The sequence below is a fragment of the Typopeltis vanoorti genome, chromosome 7 (genome assembly GCF_054136105.1).
Source record: "Typopeltis vanoorti isolate ZY-2024b chromosome 7, IOZ_Tvanoo_1.0, whole genome shotgun sequence".
NCBI classification, from domain to species: Eukaryota; Metazoa; Arthropoda; class Arachnida; order Uropygi; family Thelyphonidae; genus Typopeltis; species Typopeltis vanoorti.
This window is the reverse complement of record NC_143555.1, coordinates 103,291,167-103,312,564: the sequence shown is the minus strand read 5'-3', so window position 1 is coordinate 103,312,564 and position 21,398 is coordinate 103,291,167. Positions and strand designations below refer to the sequence as shown.

The window sequence follows — 21,398 nt, the reverse complement described above, 5'->3', positions numbered from 1 at the left end:
TTCATCAATTTGATCATCAGTAAGATAACATGGATATTTACTGGTAGACGCCATATTGTGACATCACGGAAATCCCCGCAGTCATGTGGCTTATGCATCGTGCTGCATATTATTATTATTATTCGTGACACCTCCAAGGAGTCCGGAGACTCATTGTGGGAGGATACCTACTGTACAACTCTCAGTCTCCACCAGAACCTCTACTACCAATCGTCCACATTAACGCCATCTACCGCCCTCCACCACAACTAGAATTTTTTGTCTGTAAATTGCGTGTGTTCTGAAGGGCCGATTTGTCTGTATACAGGATGAAAAATAGAGTTAAATCGATTTTTCAATGATACAGTTAACTCGACTGTAGCAGTTAAAGGGTTAAATGGTGGAGATAGAGAGTAGAGTGCCATCCCTTGATGAGTCCTTGGACTCCCTGGAGGTGTCATAATAATAATAATTCCAGAGGAATTTTTCTGCCAAGCGTTCCAGGTAAGGTTTATAGAAGCATACTTGAGAAAAGGTTAAGAAAATTTGTGGAAAAAACTTGGAGAATAACAAGCTGGGTTCAGGCCAAATAGAGTCAGTCAGTATTAACTTTTACTTGATGGTAAACAGTTGAAAAATCATGGGAAAGTAACAAGAATCTGTATTTAAGTTTCGTGAATCTGAAAATGCATATGAGAAAGATGCAAAAAAAAAAAAGCTGTTCAAAACACTCCAATTATATGGTGTAAATGGAACATTATATCAAGCAATACATAGTCCATATTTGAGTTGTAAGTCAGCAGCTAGAATTGAAGTTGTGCTTTGGTGCTAAATCAGATGTGAGACAGGAGAGTCCATCTCCACTGTTATTCATCATCTATATATAGATCATATTATGAAGGCAAGTAGCATTAGGTCATGTTACAGATGTTACACCATTAAATAAATCCAGTCCAAGTCTGCAGAATTCCCCAAGTAAACTGAATAACTATTGTAATAAATTGGATATGAAAATCAGCAATAAAAAGACCAACACTAAAAAAATATGCAGGAACATAGAAAATTTTAATTACAATGCACTTGAAGTTTTTCTAAATAGGAACACAGGAATAATGCCACTTGCCTTCATCATAACACGATCTATATATAGATGATGAATAACAGTGGAGATGGACTCTCCTGTCTCACATCTGATTTAGCATCAACTGCATTCTCAATGGAGATTCTATAGAACAATTAAAATATTTTAGCTATTTAGGTACAATTCCCAGTGAAGATGGCCAATTATGTATGGAAATAGACAACAGAATAAACAAAGCTGGTGGGGAGTCAAATGAATATTCATTTGACTCCTCACCAGCTTTGTTAATGACTCCCTACTACTTTGAAAAATAAATGAATTCATTTATTTTTTATAGAGTGAGAGAAATTAGTCAAAATGCTAAACTAGCTGTATACAAGCAGTGTTCAAACCATTTTTAAATTAGAGATCTGAGAGCTAGGTTAGAAATAAAACACTGATCAAAGACTCAGATAGGAGACCACAGATATGATTTCTGACAAACGTTTGCACAGTGAATAGATGGCATCAAAGAATCATAATAATGAGGACAATATGAAGGAACTTGGTGAGCAAAGCTAATCTCAGGTAGGATGGTCACTTAAACAGAATGGGAGAGGAAAGGTTAGCAAAACAGGTATTTGTTGACAAGATAGCAGGATGATAATACAGTAAGAAGTGTGCTAAGCTTAGAAGACCAACATTTAAGATTTGACAATATTGGAGTCCTAACAGATAACAGGAAAACTGTTGATAGGAATTTAGTAATTTTATGTAGTACTATTATAAAATCCTGTACACTCTCTGAGGATACATATCAGAAATTTGATGACAATCCATAACTTTTTATGTTTCTTGAAATTCAAATCTTTTACTGTAAATGCAGAAAACAATAATCCAAGACCCCCCCCCCCAAGAAAAACAATGCCAGTGGTTGCAAAACCTATAACACAACAGTGCTGTGTATAAGCTAGTGATTAAGGAAAAATATTGAAAAGGTCCTTGAATAGCTAGAGATTGTAGCCCATTGGGAAATTGTAATAAAGATGGCAGTTCCAAATAAATAGATGGAATGAAAGAGGAGAATGGCAGATTGGTTCACATCTGTGTCAGCGAGGATCAGAAGTGAAGTCAGCCCAAGAAATGAAATCTGATGTTGATTTGAGATCTGAGAATTAAAGATAAGCAGAAATGAACTGAAAATTTTCTTATAGGAAGTAACATAGGGCCACTTTAGTAGTGAAGGTCAAAAGGTTGTCCTCATCCCACTGGAAAATAGCAAGATGTAAAAAACATTTGTTACAAAAGATCTTGAAGTCAGATAATTGAACAGTATGAGGTTTGTAATGAACAGGAATAGAGTGTACTATCATTGCAAACTGTACAAGAGTTGGAGATCATTATTTTCATTATCTTTTATAATGAATATCAAATTTTCATTTAGTTCAAAATTACACTATTTTAAGGGACTGGAGAAAATGCAATAATTATTGTACATAGATCAAAATGTCCTTCACTTAATATCGTGTTTTTATGAGACATTCTGTTTAATTTCCAATACTGGAAATTCCTTACATGACAATCCTGTAAATACTGAAAATTTAATACTTATTCCAGTACAGAATTTGATAGAGGTCACACCATATTCATTTTTTAACAAATAAATAGTGAAGATTATTATTTCTTATACAAACAAACTATCAAATAAAAATAAAACAAAATTTACTGTTCTTCCAACTTTGACTGTTCTGGTTGTTCAATTATTTCTTCATGATTTCTTTGATTGTTAGCAGAAGATAAAGGAGGAGACATTGCTGTAAATTGGGAAGTACGAATTAATCCAACAGGCCCAACTGGCAATGAAGAACGACGACTCCTACCATAATTAGGAGTTGTAGGAGGAAGAGAAGTCACAGAATTCATACTGTTATTTGTAGATGTTGTTATTGTTGTGCTATTTGCCTGGCTTGTCAAAAGACATACAGCACTCAGAAGTCTTGTTCTTGGTTCCTGAAAGAAAGTACACATGATTTTTATTCATTTATTTTTAATGTCTCTCTCACACATGAAAAGTTGCAAACGTACAGTACATCAGTACTGTTGGCAGGTTCAGAATTTAATAATTTTTAAAGTATTTTATATATTTTTTGAAACAGTTCAGAAATCTTGTTCTAGAAATCAACATGAAACTTATTCAAGCGTTACTTCTGGCTTTCAATAAGCTGGACAGTGGTCTCACATTGGACAATGAAATTCATTTCCCATCGAAAGACAATCACAAACATTCATTATCATTGTAGAAGTTGAACTCACAGCCTGTTGATTGAAGAGAAGGTATGTTATCCTACTTGGCCAAGCAGGATAGCAAAAATTTATTGAATTAGTTAATTTTAACAACCGAATACAGTTATGGATATAACCAATATATATGGTTATTTAGAAACACTGTCAAAAATAGTAATCATTATACAATAAAACTTGATATTTTTAGCAGATCACATTTCAGATCAACAGAGAATAGATTATCAAAATGATATGTGCTGACACTTCTGCACTCCAAAATGCAACACCTTGCACTTTATTAAAAACTAAAACTCCTTTGTCTATCTCAAAAGTCTATTCAAATCTTCCTGAAGGTAATTAACCTCAGCATTTTGGAGTGCAGAAATATAAGGCTGTGTACGATATTGACAGTACTGTACTGCAGGAGATGGATAAGATTCGGGATTTTGGCATGATGGCTGACAGTCGACTGAAGTTTAGAGGACATATTGCAAGTGTTGTAAAGACTGCACGTTGCAGGGCTGCTATGATAAGAAGTACTCTAACATGTAGGGATAAGGAAGTGGTTATACCACTGTATAAAGCACTGGTCAGACCCCACTTGGACTATTGTGCTCAGATTTGGTCACCTGGTTTTCAGTGTAATGTGGAAACATTGGAGAGGGTCTGGAGACAAGTAAATAAGACAATATCAGGACTTTGGAATTCTGGCTATAGAGAGAGGTTGGAGAAATGTGGATTGCAGAGATCAGTGGATAGGAGGAAAATAGATGATATGATAGAGACATTTAAGTTAGTGAAAGGATTTTTATCGGATTAATCTAGAAGGGATTATAAAAAGAGTAGAAGGCAAAAGGGGAAGAACCAGAGGCCATCCTCTGGTTCTTCCCTTTTGTGTAAGAGTTGTGTAAGAATGTGGTGAAGAGGGGGGGGGGGAATATGAGGAGTAGATATTTTACATGGAGAATTGTCAGTGAATGGAATGCATTACCAGAATGTGTTGGTAATACAAGGAGTGTTAAGGATTTTAAAATTCAGTATGATAAATATGTTGTCAGTTGAATGAACCTTCCATGATGAGTCTGCCGAGTCCATGGAGGATGTAATAATAATAATAATGATTTCCATGGGGATAATACCAGAAATCTTTTTACAGGAATACAAACCAGAGAGCCTAAGAGTTAGTTATAATACATTACAAATTCCTGGTCTTTAAATAGTACAGTATGCATATTAATGCTGTCAATTCCTCCACTGTCAGCATGACTGCTTTTGGTGAACTGATTGATGCAAACAGATCATATACACTTAACTATATATTAAGTTAAGTATATGTGATCAAATACTCCTATAATACTTTAATCTTAGTACAGTATAGAAATCATTTCCACACTATGAACCTGAAAAATTATATCACAGTGCACCATCAAAGGCCTTATTTACAAAACATGAAGTAACTATGATAAACTTGCACAGCTGGGATTCACTCATAAAAATGACTATATTATTGCTTAGTGAAACATAGAATACGATATATCTGAGGATTAATCTAACGAAGTCATAATTCAACAGAAAAGAACAAACTTAACAATGAAATCTGACAAGTAGGTGAGTGAAAAATGTCTCAGCATCTGTACCTACTTGATCTGTGCAGTAGGAAAAAAAGAAAGCCTGATGGAATTGTGAACCTAACTTTTGCAAGGAAGATTACCTTGATATTACAAGGTAATATCAAGGTAAACAGTTGGACTTTAAAAAAATCAGCATGTAAAGTAAGGAAAACTTTCAGAATGGCTAGTGGCACTAAGAAAGTGAAGAAACAAATGAATCTGACAGAATGGGACTAAGTTTTAGTAAAAAAAAAAAAAAAAAAATCTAAATTGGAAACTCTCTGATGTGGAAAATGGAAAGGGTGAAGAATGGAAAAGGTGAGCAGTGCTTGAAGATAACCAAGTTTCTATTAGGAAATATATGTGTAGTTTTGCAGACTGGGTGTGGAAATGAACACTGTTGAGGATGGAACTAAGACCACATACATCTGTGAAGTGAATGTGGAAGGCACTAGGGTGCCTTGCTTCGCATGTAATCTATTTCTGCACGTTTTACAATTTAATTGAGTGGAAACTGAGTAGAACATGGAATATACAGCAACAAATTTCTTATTAGACCATACATATGGAGAATTTCGACCAGTTTCTCTGCAAACTATGACCTTGGTAATGTTCCCTCCTGCTAAAGGGCAAGTTAGAGAATACCAAAGTTGAGAATATGATTGTGGGTATGGAAGAATAAAATTGTCAAAATGTAAGATTTTGAAGAATGATATGATCAAGATAAGAAGTGATATGCGAGAACTGGAATGCAAACTGAGATTAGATGTTTGGTAGATAAAAATGAAAGTGAAACAAAAGAATAGAATGGAAGATAGCAGGGAAAAAGAGGTGGTGAATGACTAAAAACTGGCATTGTATGCAGATTCTACTATTTGTAGTGGATAAGGAGTGTTTCCAGGAGGAAATATAAACAGGATGATTGATGCTTTAGATATGAGAGGTAAATGAGTGAGGAATTTAGTGGTGATTGCAATTTGGTTGGATAAGGGTGAGAATGTGAGGATGAATATTATGAGAGTGAGGAGAGTGAAAGACACCAGTGTGGTAGAAAAGGTAGTCCCAATGTACTGCTCAGCTACAGTAAATCATTAATTGGGATCACAAGCAAAAATCTTGAATGATATGTTGGTAGAGAGCTATGCAAGGAGAAAGGATGCAGTCTGTTCATATGTGGGATGGATGCATACAACTAATGGATTACATTTAAATAGATTTGATATGAGCCAATTGGAGAGTCCATATCTCGAAGGATTGTAAAGAGCAGCATGAACAAGAGATCAGAGGAAGTAAGACAATGTGAAAGAGCAGGAGAAGGATCAAATGAGAAGCTTGAAATGCTGGTGTAAGGAATGTGAGAACTGGAAATCAAAACATAAACAGAGAAATAAGGATAAAGTCATGGCAAACAAACAGATGGTGTAATGAGTGAATGCTGGAAATAGTAGTGAATGTGTGTATTGGGATGTTTAGCACAAGAATGGAATGGCCTTAGATGCAATGGGAGTGGCTCAGTCTGTAGAAATATGAGTAAGGAGATGATAGACATGAATGAGAAGGGGTTGGTATGCAACAGTCAAGCTAAGAGGCTGCACAAATTGCTGTGAATATATAACCAAACAGAGCAAATGGTCTAACCAATGCAAGTTCTTGAAAGACTTATTCCAGGAACTCAAAAATAGAGGAAGACCTAGAATAAACTGGATAGACAATATAAAAAACTTGGACAGGTACTTCACTTAAAGAAGCTAAAAGCAAAGTATCAATCAAGGACCAAGTGGAAGATTTTTGTGAGAAATATTTCCTAATATCTACTCTATGGTCCTTTGTGGACTATGGGAAGCAGATACAAATAAGTACAGCATTCAATGTCAGGGCATCAGAAATAAGGGACAAGAAATTGTTACAGTTATCTGTCCAAAAGTTATTGGAATAACTAAAATATGACAAAGACAGTGAGTAATATCCTAACGGTAACAGAAAAGATACAAGGGTTCCATGGTAGTGCTTTTGAGGGAGTATGGTGTGAGGTAGACATCATTGACAGGATGTGATATTTAGCTGGATTGTTGCTAAGGCTGGGGAATGTGGAAATAAATGTATAGGCAAATTAGCTTAGTGAACAAGAGATGAGTGGTCATTATGAGTGATTTTAATTAGGATAATATAAATGGAATGAAGAAATGGCATATGGGAAAATGAATGAGTTCTTAAGGGGCAATGGTACCTTAATTAAGATCTACTTCTTACCCATGGTTACCTGTTCTTTCCCACATCAATCATCCATGCTTCAGAAGAAAAGAAGCTACCACTAAGAAATAAATAAAATCAGAAATAACACGAACCTTCCTATATATCAAGATATCTCTTTACCTCCAAGCTTGCTGCCTTACCTCCAGATCTCTCATCTGCCTTGTGGAAATACCAGATGATAGTCACACAGGACTGGTGGAGAAGACTCTGGAATTTACTGGGAAGAAAAAACGGATATATATTGACCTACAAGGCTGGTGATTATGAAAACGCTTAGAGGCAGCCTGGAGCATTGAATGAGGAGTTAGGCAAAAAAGGAGATAAATGCTGATTGGGCACTGATCAAATGTTATTTAACATCAACAATATTTCAGTGTATTCCAAAAATTAAAAGGCTAAAATAAGTAAGCATAAAATGGAATGAAGAGATTAAGCATGCAGGCTGGAAGAAGGAAATATGGAGACTGCACAAGATGAAGGGTAATAATTGGATGCATGAGGAGTACAAAGAGCAGGCCAAGAGGATGATTCAGTTTGTAAGAGCAGCAAAAGTGCAGTATGAGCAAAAGTTAGTCAGGGGGAAAAAATCCTAGAGAGAGTTCTTTTCATATGTGGCATGCAGAAGAAAGATTGATTATGGAAGGATGATGTTAGTATATCAAATTGGTAAACTGGTCACTGCTGTAGAGGTTACAGTTGGGTTATTCAGGTTCCTTAATAACTGTAACATCATGAGTTGGGTAGAGAATGAGGCTGGTAAATGGGCAGGAAGTATATAAAATTAAATAAACCTGATATTAATAAGGCAGCAGAAATTGAATGACACATGCATTATGACATTGAATGACATTATATATATATGCATAATGTAGAAGCAAAGAGATTATGGTATCGTGTAATGCCTTGATCAGGCAATACATGGATTAAATAGTTGATCAAAGACTACATAGCATCCTGAGAAAAAGTGGAGTGAAAACAGATGGCATCAATGGCAAAAATCATGAAAAATGAAGATATCAGGAAGGAATATGACATCATTAGATTAACTGAGCTCACAATTTTCAAGAAAGCGTGAGTAAAATGAATCTAATACTGTATGATCACTCAATTAGAATGGGAGAAGAAAGATTAGCAAAACATTTGTTTGATGCGAGGATGGAAAGGAAAAGACCCAGAAGAAGACCATGATGTAGACCAGGGGTCTCCAAACTACGGCCCATGATTTTATCCAGCCTGCCAATTGGACTAATTTTTCAATAAGAATCTGCAAAAAAAAAAAAAAAACATGGGGTGTTGATAGATTTCAAATGCATTAAGTAAAATTGTGTTCAAAATATATTCCCGAATAGCAAAAAGTAACCGTAATCCAAATTACAGTCTTTCTGACTGTAAAAGGTCGGTTAAAATGGACTAACGAAGAAAAATTTTTAAAGAATTCAAAACAAAATAAAAAAGTTACATCCAAATAAACTTTTTTTTATCAACAAAAAAAATTAACCATGTTTTTACCGACTTAAAAAAGTCGGTAAAAACATGGTTAAAATGAACTATTGAGCAAAAAATGAAATAAAAACAAAATTTCCCGATGTGTATTCATTGACAAAAAACTCACATGTAAATTGTCCCAAGTCAACTTCAAATGGATATTATTGAACTTCAGGCAAATGAATATTAAAGATAAATACAAGGAAGGAAACTTGATCGATTTTTATAATATTATTATAATTATGGCTATTTTGCCTGCTTCTTTTGCCTGATTTTTATAAATTTTTGAACTCTGAGCAGTTCCCAAATTTGAAGAAATTTGCTTGTAAATTTATCCCTATTTTTGGAACAACGTATCTTTGTGAACAAACTTTTTCACGAATGAAATATATCAAATCAAAATACAAGGCAAATTTATCTGATGAACATTTGAAATCGCTACTTGTAATTAGCACTTCAAAATTTGAACCTGAGTTTAATAAGATTTTAAAAACACAAACACGGTTACATCATTCACATTAATGGTTTTATTATAATTTGTGATAAAAATATGAGAATTTGCTGATAGTGTTTGTTGTCATTAATATACGATAATTTAATCTCACATACTCTGTAATCAGTTTTTATCTGCTTTCAGTAAAATTCATATATCTAGTTCTAGAGTTTTTTATTACTACGCCCGCTAAACAGTGCTGAAGTACCCAATGTGGCCCTCACGGCGAAAAGTTTGGAGACCACTGATGTAGACGATGGTCTGATGCAGTTAAAAGAAGACCAAAATATAAGATGTCAATATTGGAGTTATAACAGTAAAATATGGAGCCACTACTACTACTACTGACAATCATGTAGCACTATCATAGTACCACATGATATACTCCTTGTGGGTATATATATCAGGAATTTGATGATTGTACCATGCTGATCATTATTCTTCCCTGTGTTTTGTACTCCTCATGTTTCAATTTATATTTCCTTCACAAAAGTTTCAGCCAACACATACATGATATTTTATCTTACATAAGATAGCAGCCTCCTCAATGTTGCCTCCCACCTCATTCATTCTCCTAATGGGTATGCAATGTCTACTGGTTTCCTCAAACATCCTTGAACAATTTCCCATGTACTGCTCATATCCTTTGCATGCAGTTTTCTCTCTCCATGGTATTGCACCAAGCTACTTTCTTTCTGAGTTTGTCATAATCAGTGGCTCTGCAGTCCCATATACAGCATACCCTTCTTACCTTAAAATTTTGCCTATTTAGTCACGTCCCAGGTCAAAACAGCATGATCATTATGTATTTTGTCCTGTTGGTTTTCATCTTATATAATATAGTCTCAACTTGTTGTTTTCCTTCCTCTGCCAAATTTAGACTCTTATGCACTTCATTCCTGTAACTCTATCCTCCTTCTCTGTAAATGAAATCTCACCAAATCCTTGACAAATTGAGCTAACTAATGCTTACAACTATGAACATTAATATTTAAAAAAAAAATTCTTAACTGGAATGTAACACTTAATAAGGAAGAAAATATATCCAAGGTGTACACACTTGCATCTTCATTTTAACATTCTGGTATTCTGCTTAAGTGATGAAACTAAACTTTAGCACTTACCTTATTTTCCCATAACCTGAGATACAGTTTTCCATAAGCGCTAGCATGTAAATGGTAGAAATAATGTCCAAGTATAAATGCTTTATAATTCATAAAAAATAAACATTTACCAATTTCAATTCACAGTAAAATTTGTGCAACTGTTTTTCAGAAACAGTAAGTCAATGAAATAAGAACTGAATTAAAAATAAATCACAACTATACATGAAAAATATATCTAAAAGGGTGATGACTAGTTTTTTTTTATCTGAATATATATTTTTTTCATACCTGAATACATCAAGCATTGTTTATTTTTATTTATTTTTTTTGTAAATAAAAATTGAAATATCCAGTACATATTAGTATTACTGAAAACAATAACTGAAAACCCAAATATTCCTATTCAGTTCAAGTGTCTTTAACCACTGAGTAAAGTAAGTTGATTTCATCTAAAAAATTCAAAAAATGAAGATTTTTAATAATCAAATGGTTAATAGCAGTCTTAATAAATATAATATATGGCCTAGCCTTATTATCAGTATCCCTGTCAAAATCTAGTTGTTCACATACCCAAAATATTCAAAAACTGAACAATCAAGTTCAGTTTTTGAATATTTTGTGTAATATTTTGAATAATTTAGTGTAAAATGATATGTTTATAAATTTCCAAATTTATAAACATATCATTTTACACTACAGAAATGTTTCAACATAACTGAAATTGGAATTAGCCTTTCTTTTTTAATAAAATATTTTATTCTTATTAATATTATCCAGAGATGATTACCAAAATTTTTCCCCCTAATATTCAATCAAAATGAGTACAATTTTCCACTGAAAAAATAAAAACAAAATCATATTACATGGTGGCTAGTACTGATAATGATGATGACAGCAGTGAACAAATAAATACAGTTTTTATTAATACACTATCATAAAAAACTTATTTTAATAAAATGCTATAGGTATTGCTTATTATACTTAGTATACTGTGTGTGTGTGTGTGTGTGTGTGTGTGTGTGTGTGTGTGTGTATAATTAAAAAAAAAAACATTATGGCTGCATGCTTATTTTCTTAAAATACAATAATATAATAAGACTGCTGCTATAAGAGAGGTTTCCAAGTGATGGTTCACCACTCTGTAGAGAGTATACTTACTGAGAAAATTTAAATGCCATCTAAATATTATGATGTAAAACAGAAAACCAATATGAGCTTGAATGAACTTACTCCATTACAGTAGTTGTATTGTTGAAAACAAGGGAAAAAAAAAACAACTATTGTAATGAGTGTTGCTTGCACCTTTTCTTCTTCATCTTCTTCTTCTTGCCATATACTCATCCAATTAGGACTTTGTTCATTTACTGTATTTTCTGGTGTATAAGACACACTTTTTATCTTAAAAATGGGGTGCATCTTATATAATGAAGGTAAAGATTGTTTCCTCTTTTCAAAGTCATACGCACTCACTTTTATGTTCCAAGAACTTTGTAGGCGGTTAATGGTGCAATCAAATTGATGCTTGACCTTCACGTGACTTCTAGCACGTCACTGGCTAAGAGCGGGGAATCCCTATTCAAGTTTCATAATATCTTATCCAAGTAATCAGTTACCGATGTTTATCAGTATTGAGTTGACGTGTTGAGATATTTTGTGTTCAGTTCGATATTTCCCCATAGATTTTAGTGATGGAAAAAAACAGGCGACATTCATATACTTCAAGTTACAAATTGCAGGTTGTAAAATATGCAGAAGAACACGGGAATAGGGAAGCTGAAAGACATTTTGGACCTCCGCCTACAGAAAAAATGATTAGAACTTGGCGTGGTCAGAAGGAGATTTTGTACAATTTGCATAATGAAAAGTGCACGGAATGTGGAAAAATTGCGAAGTGGCGAGAACTAGAGACCGAAGTTTTGGAATGGGTGCAAGAAAATTGGCAAAATGGCATTGCCATTTCAACAAAAATGATTCGTACACATGCAGTCAAAGTAGCCTGTGAGTGTTATTTTGGTTTAGGTAAAGTTTAGGTTTTTTCCAGAAAATTGTATTAAATTTCTTGGGTGCATCTTATACACCGGAAAATACGGTAATAATCTGTTTTGGAGAAAAGGATGCTCTATTGAAGTAGTAAGGATACTGGAACAATACCACATGCGCATTTTGTGTAGCTGGACAACTTGGATGAACAAGGAGTCAGCAGTAGTAAAATTCAATAAAAGAATATAAATGTTTTATGATCCAGTTTTAAATGTAAATGTTTGTTCAAGGTAAATTGTGAGATTCTTCTCCACTGTCTGAATCTTGATAAGAATGAATCTTTTCGTCATTTGTCAAAACTATGGGAGATATTAACATTTTTCTTTCTTTTGCATTTTCTATTATGTGAATCCCATCCACGAAAGGTACATCTGTAGCACATCAGTACCATAGGTGGGCTGCAGATTGGATAATTTAGCTTGAGGCCAACATGGAAGAGCTTTTTAAGACACAGTTTAGGCTTCTTGTAAGCTGGATGGTAGTCTCACAGCAGATGATGCAATTCATCTACCTAAAACATTCACAAACAGTTCAATGCAATGGAGCTTCAACCCACAACCTGTTCAATGTAGAATGTAAATACTATCCACTCAGACGTGTATAATATGTACAGGTGTGTGTGTGCGTGTGTGTGCGAGCGCATTCTTTTATTTTTATTGACTCCTAAGAATTAATAAAATGCCAGCTATTATGCTATACTTTGATTTTTGGAGTTCATCTGTTATGCCAGTTAATCCTAGAAGTTACATTTGGGTAGTAGTTAAGAGTATATGAGATATTTTGCTTCCTAGCTCAAGATGCATCTTATGTGTTTATTTAATCTCATATTTCAGGCACAAACTTTATTTGCTTACAGTTGGAAAAAGGATTAAACCAAGTATATAATTTCTTGGTATTTTTAATTTAATACCATGCATCTTAAAGGAATGTTAAAAAGGAGTTAGCATCAGCTTTGTCCCACATGTTTAATACAAGTCTGGCAACAGCACGTCCCCTAATGAGCAGAAGGAAAGCATCCACTTTACAAAGGTGGTAGACAATAAAGTGAGGGAAACAAATTTTAGGCCAATCTGTATATCTGGAGATATAGTGTCAATTCAAGGTTGACAGGTGTAAGATTCTGAAATTTGGTAGGCAACAATGGAATGCAACATATACACTTGAAGAAATTTGAGGAGACAAGAGATGGTGGAGTGGTGGTGGACAAGGATCTGAAGTTCAGAGGTCAGGTTGCAGTAGTTGTGAAATCATCACATTAGATTATGGTAATGATGTGGAGGATCTTAACAAGCAGACAAAAACAGGTAGGTTCTGGTTCCATGATATGAGGCCTTGATTAGACCTTGTTTTGATTATTGTGCACAGATTTGGTCTCTTGGTTTTCACGGCACTGAGGATATATACTGGAAAGAGTCCAGAGAAGATTGGCTAAGGTCTTAACAAGTTTTTGGGTTGTAGGATATGAGGACAAATTTAGGGAACACAGTTTACCAAGCCTTGTGAATAGGAAGAAGAGAGAGGGGATATAATTGAGACATTCAAGTTAGTAAAGGGTTGTTACCAGGTGAATGTGGAAGAATTTTTCATAGAATGGGAGAATCTGGTAGAACAATCCCGATTGTTCTACCAGATTCTCCCTGGAAACTGTATAAGGAGGGTGTGAGCAGGGGCATAAGGAGTAGGTTCTTTGCATGGAGAGTGACTGGTGAGTAAAATGTGTTGCCTGATATTGTGGTGAGTACAGATATACTGGATGAGTTTAAAGCAGGGTTTGATGGGCTTTGTGTGTAACTGTGTGTGCCTCCTGTGAGGAATCTTTTTTGACTCATGGACATGGAGGTTGGATGTTAATAATAATAATAAAAAACAATGAGACCAGCTAACCCATAACTGAAAAAGCTATTATAAAAGGTTCCTGCTGGTCATGATGGAATTTCTTCAACTGTTTTCCAGATTGGTGTTCCAGAAAATAATTTCATATTTGGTCTCTAGAGCAGTGATTCCGGGTTACATAATCCTCACCCTGCCCATTTAACTGGCCAGGGTGAGGAGTAAACTTGTCATGGCAGTAAGACCTCCCCGTGACAAGTTTACAACCTTTTGTGTATGTGTGTGTGTGTGTGTGTGTGTGTATGATTAACTTAAAAAAATGTGCTATTACCACTTTAGATGCACAATACTCCATTATTATTATTTATATGGGCACTCCATGGAGTCAAAAGACTCATTATGTGAGACCCACTGTATCCATTAACACAATACCTATATATGTCTCCTTAAACCTATTCACTGTTGGAGCACTCACAACCACCTCTGGCAATCCATTCCAATCATTCACCACTCTCTCCAAGTAAAGAACCTAGTCCACACACTGTTATTAACCCACTCTCAGACAACTTCCAAGTGTGATCTCTTGTTTTCCCCCTACTTCCCATGTGTTGAAAAATTTCTTCTGTGTCCACCTTATAGAATCCTTTTAGTAACTAATAAGTTTCTATCATATTCCCTCTCTGCCTGTCAGCTACGCTCAGCAACCCACACACTTTCAATCTATCCTCATAGGGAACATTCCACAGACCTGTCACCAGTTGGTCACTTGTCTCTGAATCCTCTCCCACACCTCCCAATTCCCAAGAAATGCAGGTGGCTAAATCTGTGCACAGCAATCAACATGTGGCCAAATCATAGCCTAATAAACAGGGATAATAACCTTCTTATCTTTACATGTCTACATCCAAGTTATCCTCTGAGCTATTTTGCCAACTCTTGCAATAAGTTCTCTGAATTTCAGATCTCCATCCACCATCACCACCAGATCATCTCTAGTCTCATCAATTTTCTGTAAACTAATATCATACCATCAATATGATACGAAGTGTGTAATATTTTCATCCCGAAGTGCATTACCTTACATTTCACAACATTGAATTGACAACCATTGTCCTTTGCCACACTGCCAATTTATTTAAATCATCCTTTAAGATATCTACATCATCTTTATCAACTATTGCCCTCCTTAGTTTTGCATCATCGGCAAACAACTGAATATCCCCCTTCAAATCTTCAGCTATATCATTAATGGACAAATTAAAGAGTAGTGGTCCTAGTATAGAGCCCTGGGGCATCTCCACTAGTCACCCTCATTTGCCTTGATTCCACTCCACCATACACCACCCTCTGATGTCTATTAGCCACCCCACCCCATCCATGCTACCAGCCTCATATCTATTCCCATCTGCTCCTACTTATGAAATAGTTTTCTATACAGTATTCTGTCAAATGCCTTTGCAAAGTCTAGCATATCATGGTGTAAGTATAATTACTTTTTTTTCTAGAAAGGTAGTAAAATAATCTTGTCTAATTTGGATATATCAGAAACAGTCTCCAGATGATAGATGAATTGTGGATGCATCCACTAAGACTATGAGGGCATTATTTCTGTCAATTTGCATATTCTCTAATTGGTTGGCTGTTTTTTAGCAAACCAACTGAATGAAAAACAATGAGACTGGCTAACTCATCTTATAACTGAAAATCTATTCAAAAGCTTCCTTGCATCCTGCAGGTCATAATGGAATTTCTTTGACTGCTCTGTAGATTAGTGTTTTACCTTTCAGCAATCTTCTATTCCACTGCCATTTATACTGCAGCTTGGAAGTTTGACCATATGAAATCTACTCCTAAGAAGAGCAAACAACCATTGCTTTCAAATTACTATCACTTTCACTTCAGTCTTTATAAGTTTGTGTTCAGTGGATAAATACACCATTGCATTCTCTACATGCAGATTATAGTAATAATATTATTATTCCCCATGAAGAGGTACCTCAGAACTTTAAATATATTCTCTGTGCAACCCTCAAAATCCAGTATCAAACTTGTTGCCCCTTATCTACTCTCCTGGAAGTTGACTCATTATAGACAAAATGGAAGACATGCTAACAACCATTTAAAATATAATAAATATATATCTGCTACCAGAACAATATGGATAATCTGATAACCAGAACAATGGCATAACTTCTGCTCTGCTTCATTGGAGTACAAAATATTACTACTACTTTTTTTTTTTGGAATAGACAGCTGCTCTTAAAAACCAACCTAAATAAATGTGGACATGTGAAATCCCCTATGATATATAAATAGTAATTTTAAGTTGTCGCATTACAATCTTGGCTAGTAATGAATGCCCTAAGATTTTGGGCTTTCAGCGTAATCATTTCTACTTCCTTTTTGTTTTCTGTAACACTATTTTATAGCATTAGTATTATTTCCAAGCTGTCATGGAGTCAGAAGACTCACTGCTGAAGGTCACTCACAGAACATGATGACTACTGCACCTTGTCCTGAAACATCCAGCACTACAGCGTCAGTGGGAGCCAGACCCAGAGGTGGTGATACTAAGGTGGAAGTAATGGAGAAGCCATATTTACTTATACAAGTTGCCAAAAGGTGTCTCACCTTATTATTAAATTACTCTGGATTTAGAGAAAGATTTTTGGAAGTTCCCTATTACTTCCACCTTAGTATCACTACCTCTGGGTCTGGCTCCCACTGAGGAGACCTCAATAAAGGTCGAAACTGGTCTGGGTAGTGGCCCTTCCCTTAATGCATAGCATTATACATGTCTGCAAGGAGATGTGCTTTGGATTATGGGAGATACTAAGACAAGTGATGAGAGCTTAGTCCACCTTTACCACAAGTTGCCTCAGTCCTGAAGATACTTCAGGTGCAAACTTTGTTTGCTTACACTTGGATAAAGGATTAAATTAAATTTATTATAGCACTGGAGAAACTGTTGCTATATGGAAGTGCAGTGAGTGATGCAAGCAAGAGATGAAGTGATGGATCAGAAGAGTGGTATTGAAGAGACAGAATTGCTTGGTAATGGAAACAGTAGTAGTAGTGTGAGAGATGAAGAGGAATGGGGAAAAAGCAGAGGGGGAGGGAGAGCCTGGGTGAACAGGAAGACATTGCATAAGGAGAGTGGATGTTCAAAGTGGAAGTGATTGTGTGTATATGGAGATGGAGTATATTGTGATGTGGGTGGGGAAATTGAGACTGAGCGGATATATGCGACAAGTTGTGATAAAGGTGATCGGGCAAGGGAAGGTGTGGTGGGGAAATCACAACAAGCAAGTGGCTTGGGTAGGACTGGTTATAGACCTCAAAGTGAAGTGCTGCATTTATTTACAAAAGCATGGAGTATCAGAAAAAGGGAGATGAAATGGTTTCACTGAGTTTATTTGCCCCAAAATTGTTGACATAAGTGAAACATGGTTGAATGAAGAAGGTGATCTCATAACAAGAATAGAAATGGAAGGATACAGTGTTTTTTTTTTGTAAGGAGAGAAAGGACAAGAAGGGAGGAAGAGTGTGGCTAATGATAGAAGGGGAATTACGTCCACGTAAGGTAGACATGAAAGAGGGAAACAGTGGCAATGGTTATGTAGCAATGGTCTGAGGCAGAGGTTGACAGAAGACATATTTAGTTGAATGTTGCTATAAGCCAGGGAATATGGAGGGGTGGTGATGAAGAAATGTATAAAGAAGTTGGGTCAGTGAAGGAAGGGTCATTATTATGGGAGAATTTAATTATAGTTGTATAGATTGGAATGAAGAGATAGTATTTGGGAATAATGAATTTCTTGAGAGACAACTATCTCAGGTAGAATGTAAAAGAGGACACACAAGGATCGAGAGTTTTAGATCTGATCATTTCATCAAAGGATGTAATTGTGAGTGAAGTTTTGCACTTTCCTCCGGTTGGTGCAAGTGATCATGAAGTGAACACCTGGGTTGTGGCTAACCTATATGCAGACTTCTGTGAGGAAAGGATATATGTGAAATTACAAGGCAGGTGATTATGACAAGCTTAGGAGATTGTGCTTAGAGATATAGCATGGAATGAGGAGTGAGCAGTAAGGAAATAAATGCTGCTTTGGAACTAACAAAGAAATACATAAGAGCATCAAAATACTGAATAAGGTAGGTGTAAAATGGATGAATGAGGGGATTAAGCATGAAATATGGAAGAAGGCACTTTGGAGGCAGTACACGAAGAATAATGGTAATAATCAGTTATACAAAGCCAGGAGAGTGACTCAGTAAGGACAACAAAACGTGCAATATAAGCAGAAATTAGCAAATCAGGGAAAAAAAAAAACCTAGAGTTTTTTTTAGATATGTGGCAAGTAGAATGAAGAATGATTATGGTAAGACAATGTTAATGGATGAAAATGGTAGAATAGTAACCACAGCAGAAGACACTGTTGAGGTATTCAGTGATCAATTTATAATGATGTTTCATCCTCATCAGGGTGAAATTATGAGAAACGTAAGCGTAAAGGACATAAGAAAGGATAACTTGATTGTGAATGAGCAACAGGTATTTGAGGAGGAAATAACTTTGATGTCAACAAGGCGATACAATTTGATTATATATCACCATGTGTCTTAAGGGAATGTTCAGGGGAATTCGCAGTGGCATTGGCATATATGTTTAATATGAGTCTTACAACATCACAGGTTCCAAAGGATTAGAAAGCAAGTAAAATTGTTCCACTGCATAAAGGTGGTGAAAAGGCTGTGACTACAAATTATAAGCCAATCTGTATAGCTGGAGTTATCTGTGTATCTGGAGATGAATATGCAGTGGTATACTTAGATTTCGCAAAAGCTTTTGATAGACTGCCACACAACAAGCTGTTAAATAAACTGGAATGGGTGGGAGTGGATAACAGACTTCTGAGTTGGATTGGTGACTGGCTGTCAGATAGGTATTAGAAAGTTGTATATGAGGATGTAGTATCTCAAAAGAGGAAGGTCACTAGTGGTGTGCCACAGGGGTCAGTTTTGGGACCACTTTTGTTTAATTTGTATATTAATGATACTGAGATGGGTTTAACCGGTGATTTAATGGGTTTAACAGGTGTTTGTAGATAATGCAAAATTGGGGAGAGCAATGCAGAGCCAAGCAGATGTTGTGGTCTTACAGGAGGACTTGAGTAGATTGCATGAATGGGTAGGTAAATGGACTGTCAGTTCAATGTTGCACAGTATAAGGCTTTGAAATTTGGTAAGCAGCGATGGGATGCAAAGTATACAAAATATATGAGGACTTGAAATTCAGGGGCCACATTGCACAAGTTGTGAAGATGTGACATCAGATAATAGCAATGATGGGGTTTCATATGGATTATTGTGCACAGATTTGATCACTGGGTTTTCATGGTGATGAGGATATGTTAGAAATGTCCCTGAGAAGATTTGCAAATGTGGTCAATGGTCTTTGGAATGTGGAGTACAAGCACAGATTGAGAGTGTGTAAATTGCAAAGCCTCGTGAATAGGAAGATGGGGGGGGGGATATGACTGAGACATATAAGCTAGTCAGGGGGTTATCAGGTTACCATGGCCGAGATTTTTCATAGAATGGAAGAGGATGTAGAACAAGAGGCCATCCCTGGAAACTCTGATTCCATGGAAATCAGATGTAAATAATAATAATTTCAGAGACAAAATTTGAAATGCTAGTCAAACCGTAGTCCAATGTAATTCCCCTGTGCTATGCTTTATTTCCATGAAATTGTTAGCATGAGGAGAAAGCTATCATTAGTCAACCTCTACAGAATCTGAAAATATCTCAACTAATAAATGTAATGACCAACACTATGGATTCCATTACTGTTGATCATGTTGCCTATGTCACCATTAAAACCTAGAAAAACCTCAAGTAGATGCTTTTTGTATGTCAGGTATATGACATGGTTTGACATAAAGGTCTCTTAACAAGCTTTTTCTTACAGAATGACTTTGGGTCTTCGCAACTGAGTAGGCAACTTTTTCTCTGATTGCATGCTATTTGTGTGGAGAAATTCTCAAATTTTGTTAAAAATGCTGGGATACTACAAGACTATTCTTTCACCTGTTCTCTTCTTTCTCAAGAAGAAATAACCTTTCCTCATTTAACAACAAATACAATTTACAGTTGTCTTAACAAGAGCATATTGCACTTTTCTTATTTGACACTTTTGACTTTTTATAATTACAAATGGAGGGATACTACAGGACCCTGTTCTTTCAACTGTTCTCTTCCTTCCCTAGATAAATAATATTTTCCCAGTTGATAGAAAATACAACTTAGTTGTTTTAATGAGACAATAGTCCACTCCTTTCTTATTTGAGAAACACTGCACTACAAATATAACAAAACTAAAATACTTATCTACAAAGTTCAATTTCGATCTCCAAATATATCAGATCTCTGCCTAAAGAATGATAACCTCGTTAACATGAATGCTAGCAAAATTCAATACCGTATTATTTCATGCAAAAAAATTATAATCTCATCATTAAAAAAAAAAGGGTTCCTATTTTGCTCCAAGCATTATTTTTTTTTTATCTCTGAACATCTTATTAAATTGTTACAAATCAGAGAATACCGTTCCCATAGTAGCAGTGGTGGTGTTTTTAAAAACTCCCTAAAAATTTCTCCCTTAAATGCAGAAGAGAGCAAATAAGTTAGTTAATGATGTCTTTGTCTCAGCAATTTGCTCAACTCTATTTTCTCTTTTTCACACACAAATGTTCAGCTTTTGCTGCATAATTTTTTTGTTACAGACATTTCCAAGGTCATTATTCATAACAACTAGCATCAGTAATTTCTTTCATGTTTCTCTGACTCTATTTCATTTTCTTTTACTGATATTTTTTTGGAACAGCCTCCACTTGAATGCATTTCTTAAAATGTATTGTTGCATTATTGCTTACTGAGGGCCTGAAGTGCCTTGAAAAAGTGAAAAAGTTAACAAGACAACAAAGCAATGCTTAGAATATCCAAAACTATTGCCATAAAATGCAATGAAAATTCTATCAACGTCCACCACCCCTACCTAATTTCCAAATGCCGGATGATCCAGAACTTACAAATTAAGCCACGCCTCTGGCCATGTAGCAACCACAAATGCCCTAATTTGGCAGATGCAACTTGCAGCCTTGACATAGCCCTACACTCATTCCAACAAGGTTCCGATGACGGTCAGACGACATCCGAAACAGTCCACACCCCGTTAACCCCTGTCCCAGTTT

At 35.5% G+C, this 21,398-nt stretch overlaps 1 protein-coding gene across 4 annotated transcripts in view; it reads right to left on the bottom strand.

Moving 5' to 3' along the window:
• The window catches only part of LOC150104923 (uncharacterized), a 431,839-nt gene that overhangs the window by 43,893 nt on the left and 366,548 nt on the right, over positions 1–21,398 (bottom strand). For all 4 annotated transcript variants that reach the window (XM_090395426.1, XM_090395427.1, XM_090395428.1 and 1 more), the window contains one exon: positions 2,766–3,049. In XM_090395426.1, the coding sequence (XP_090251552.1) occupies positions 2,766–3,049 (284 nt within the window). The remainder of the gene's footprint in view (positions 1–2,765; positions 3,050–21,398) is intronic.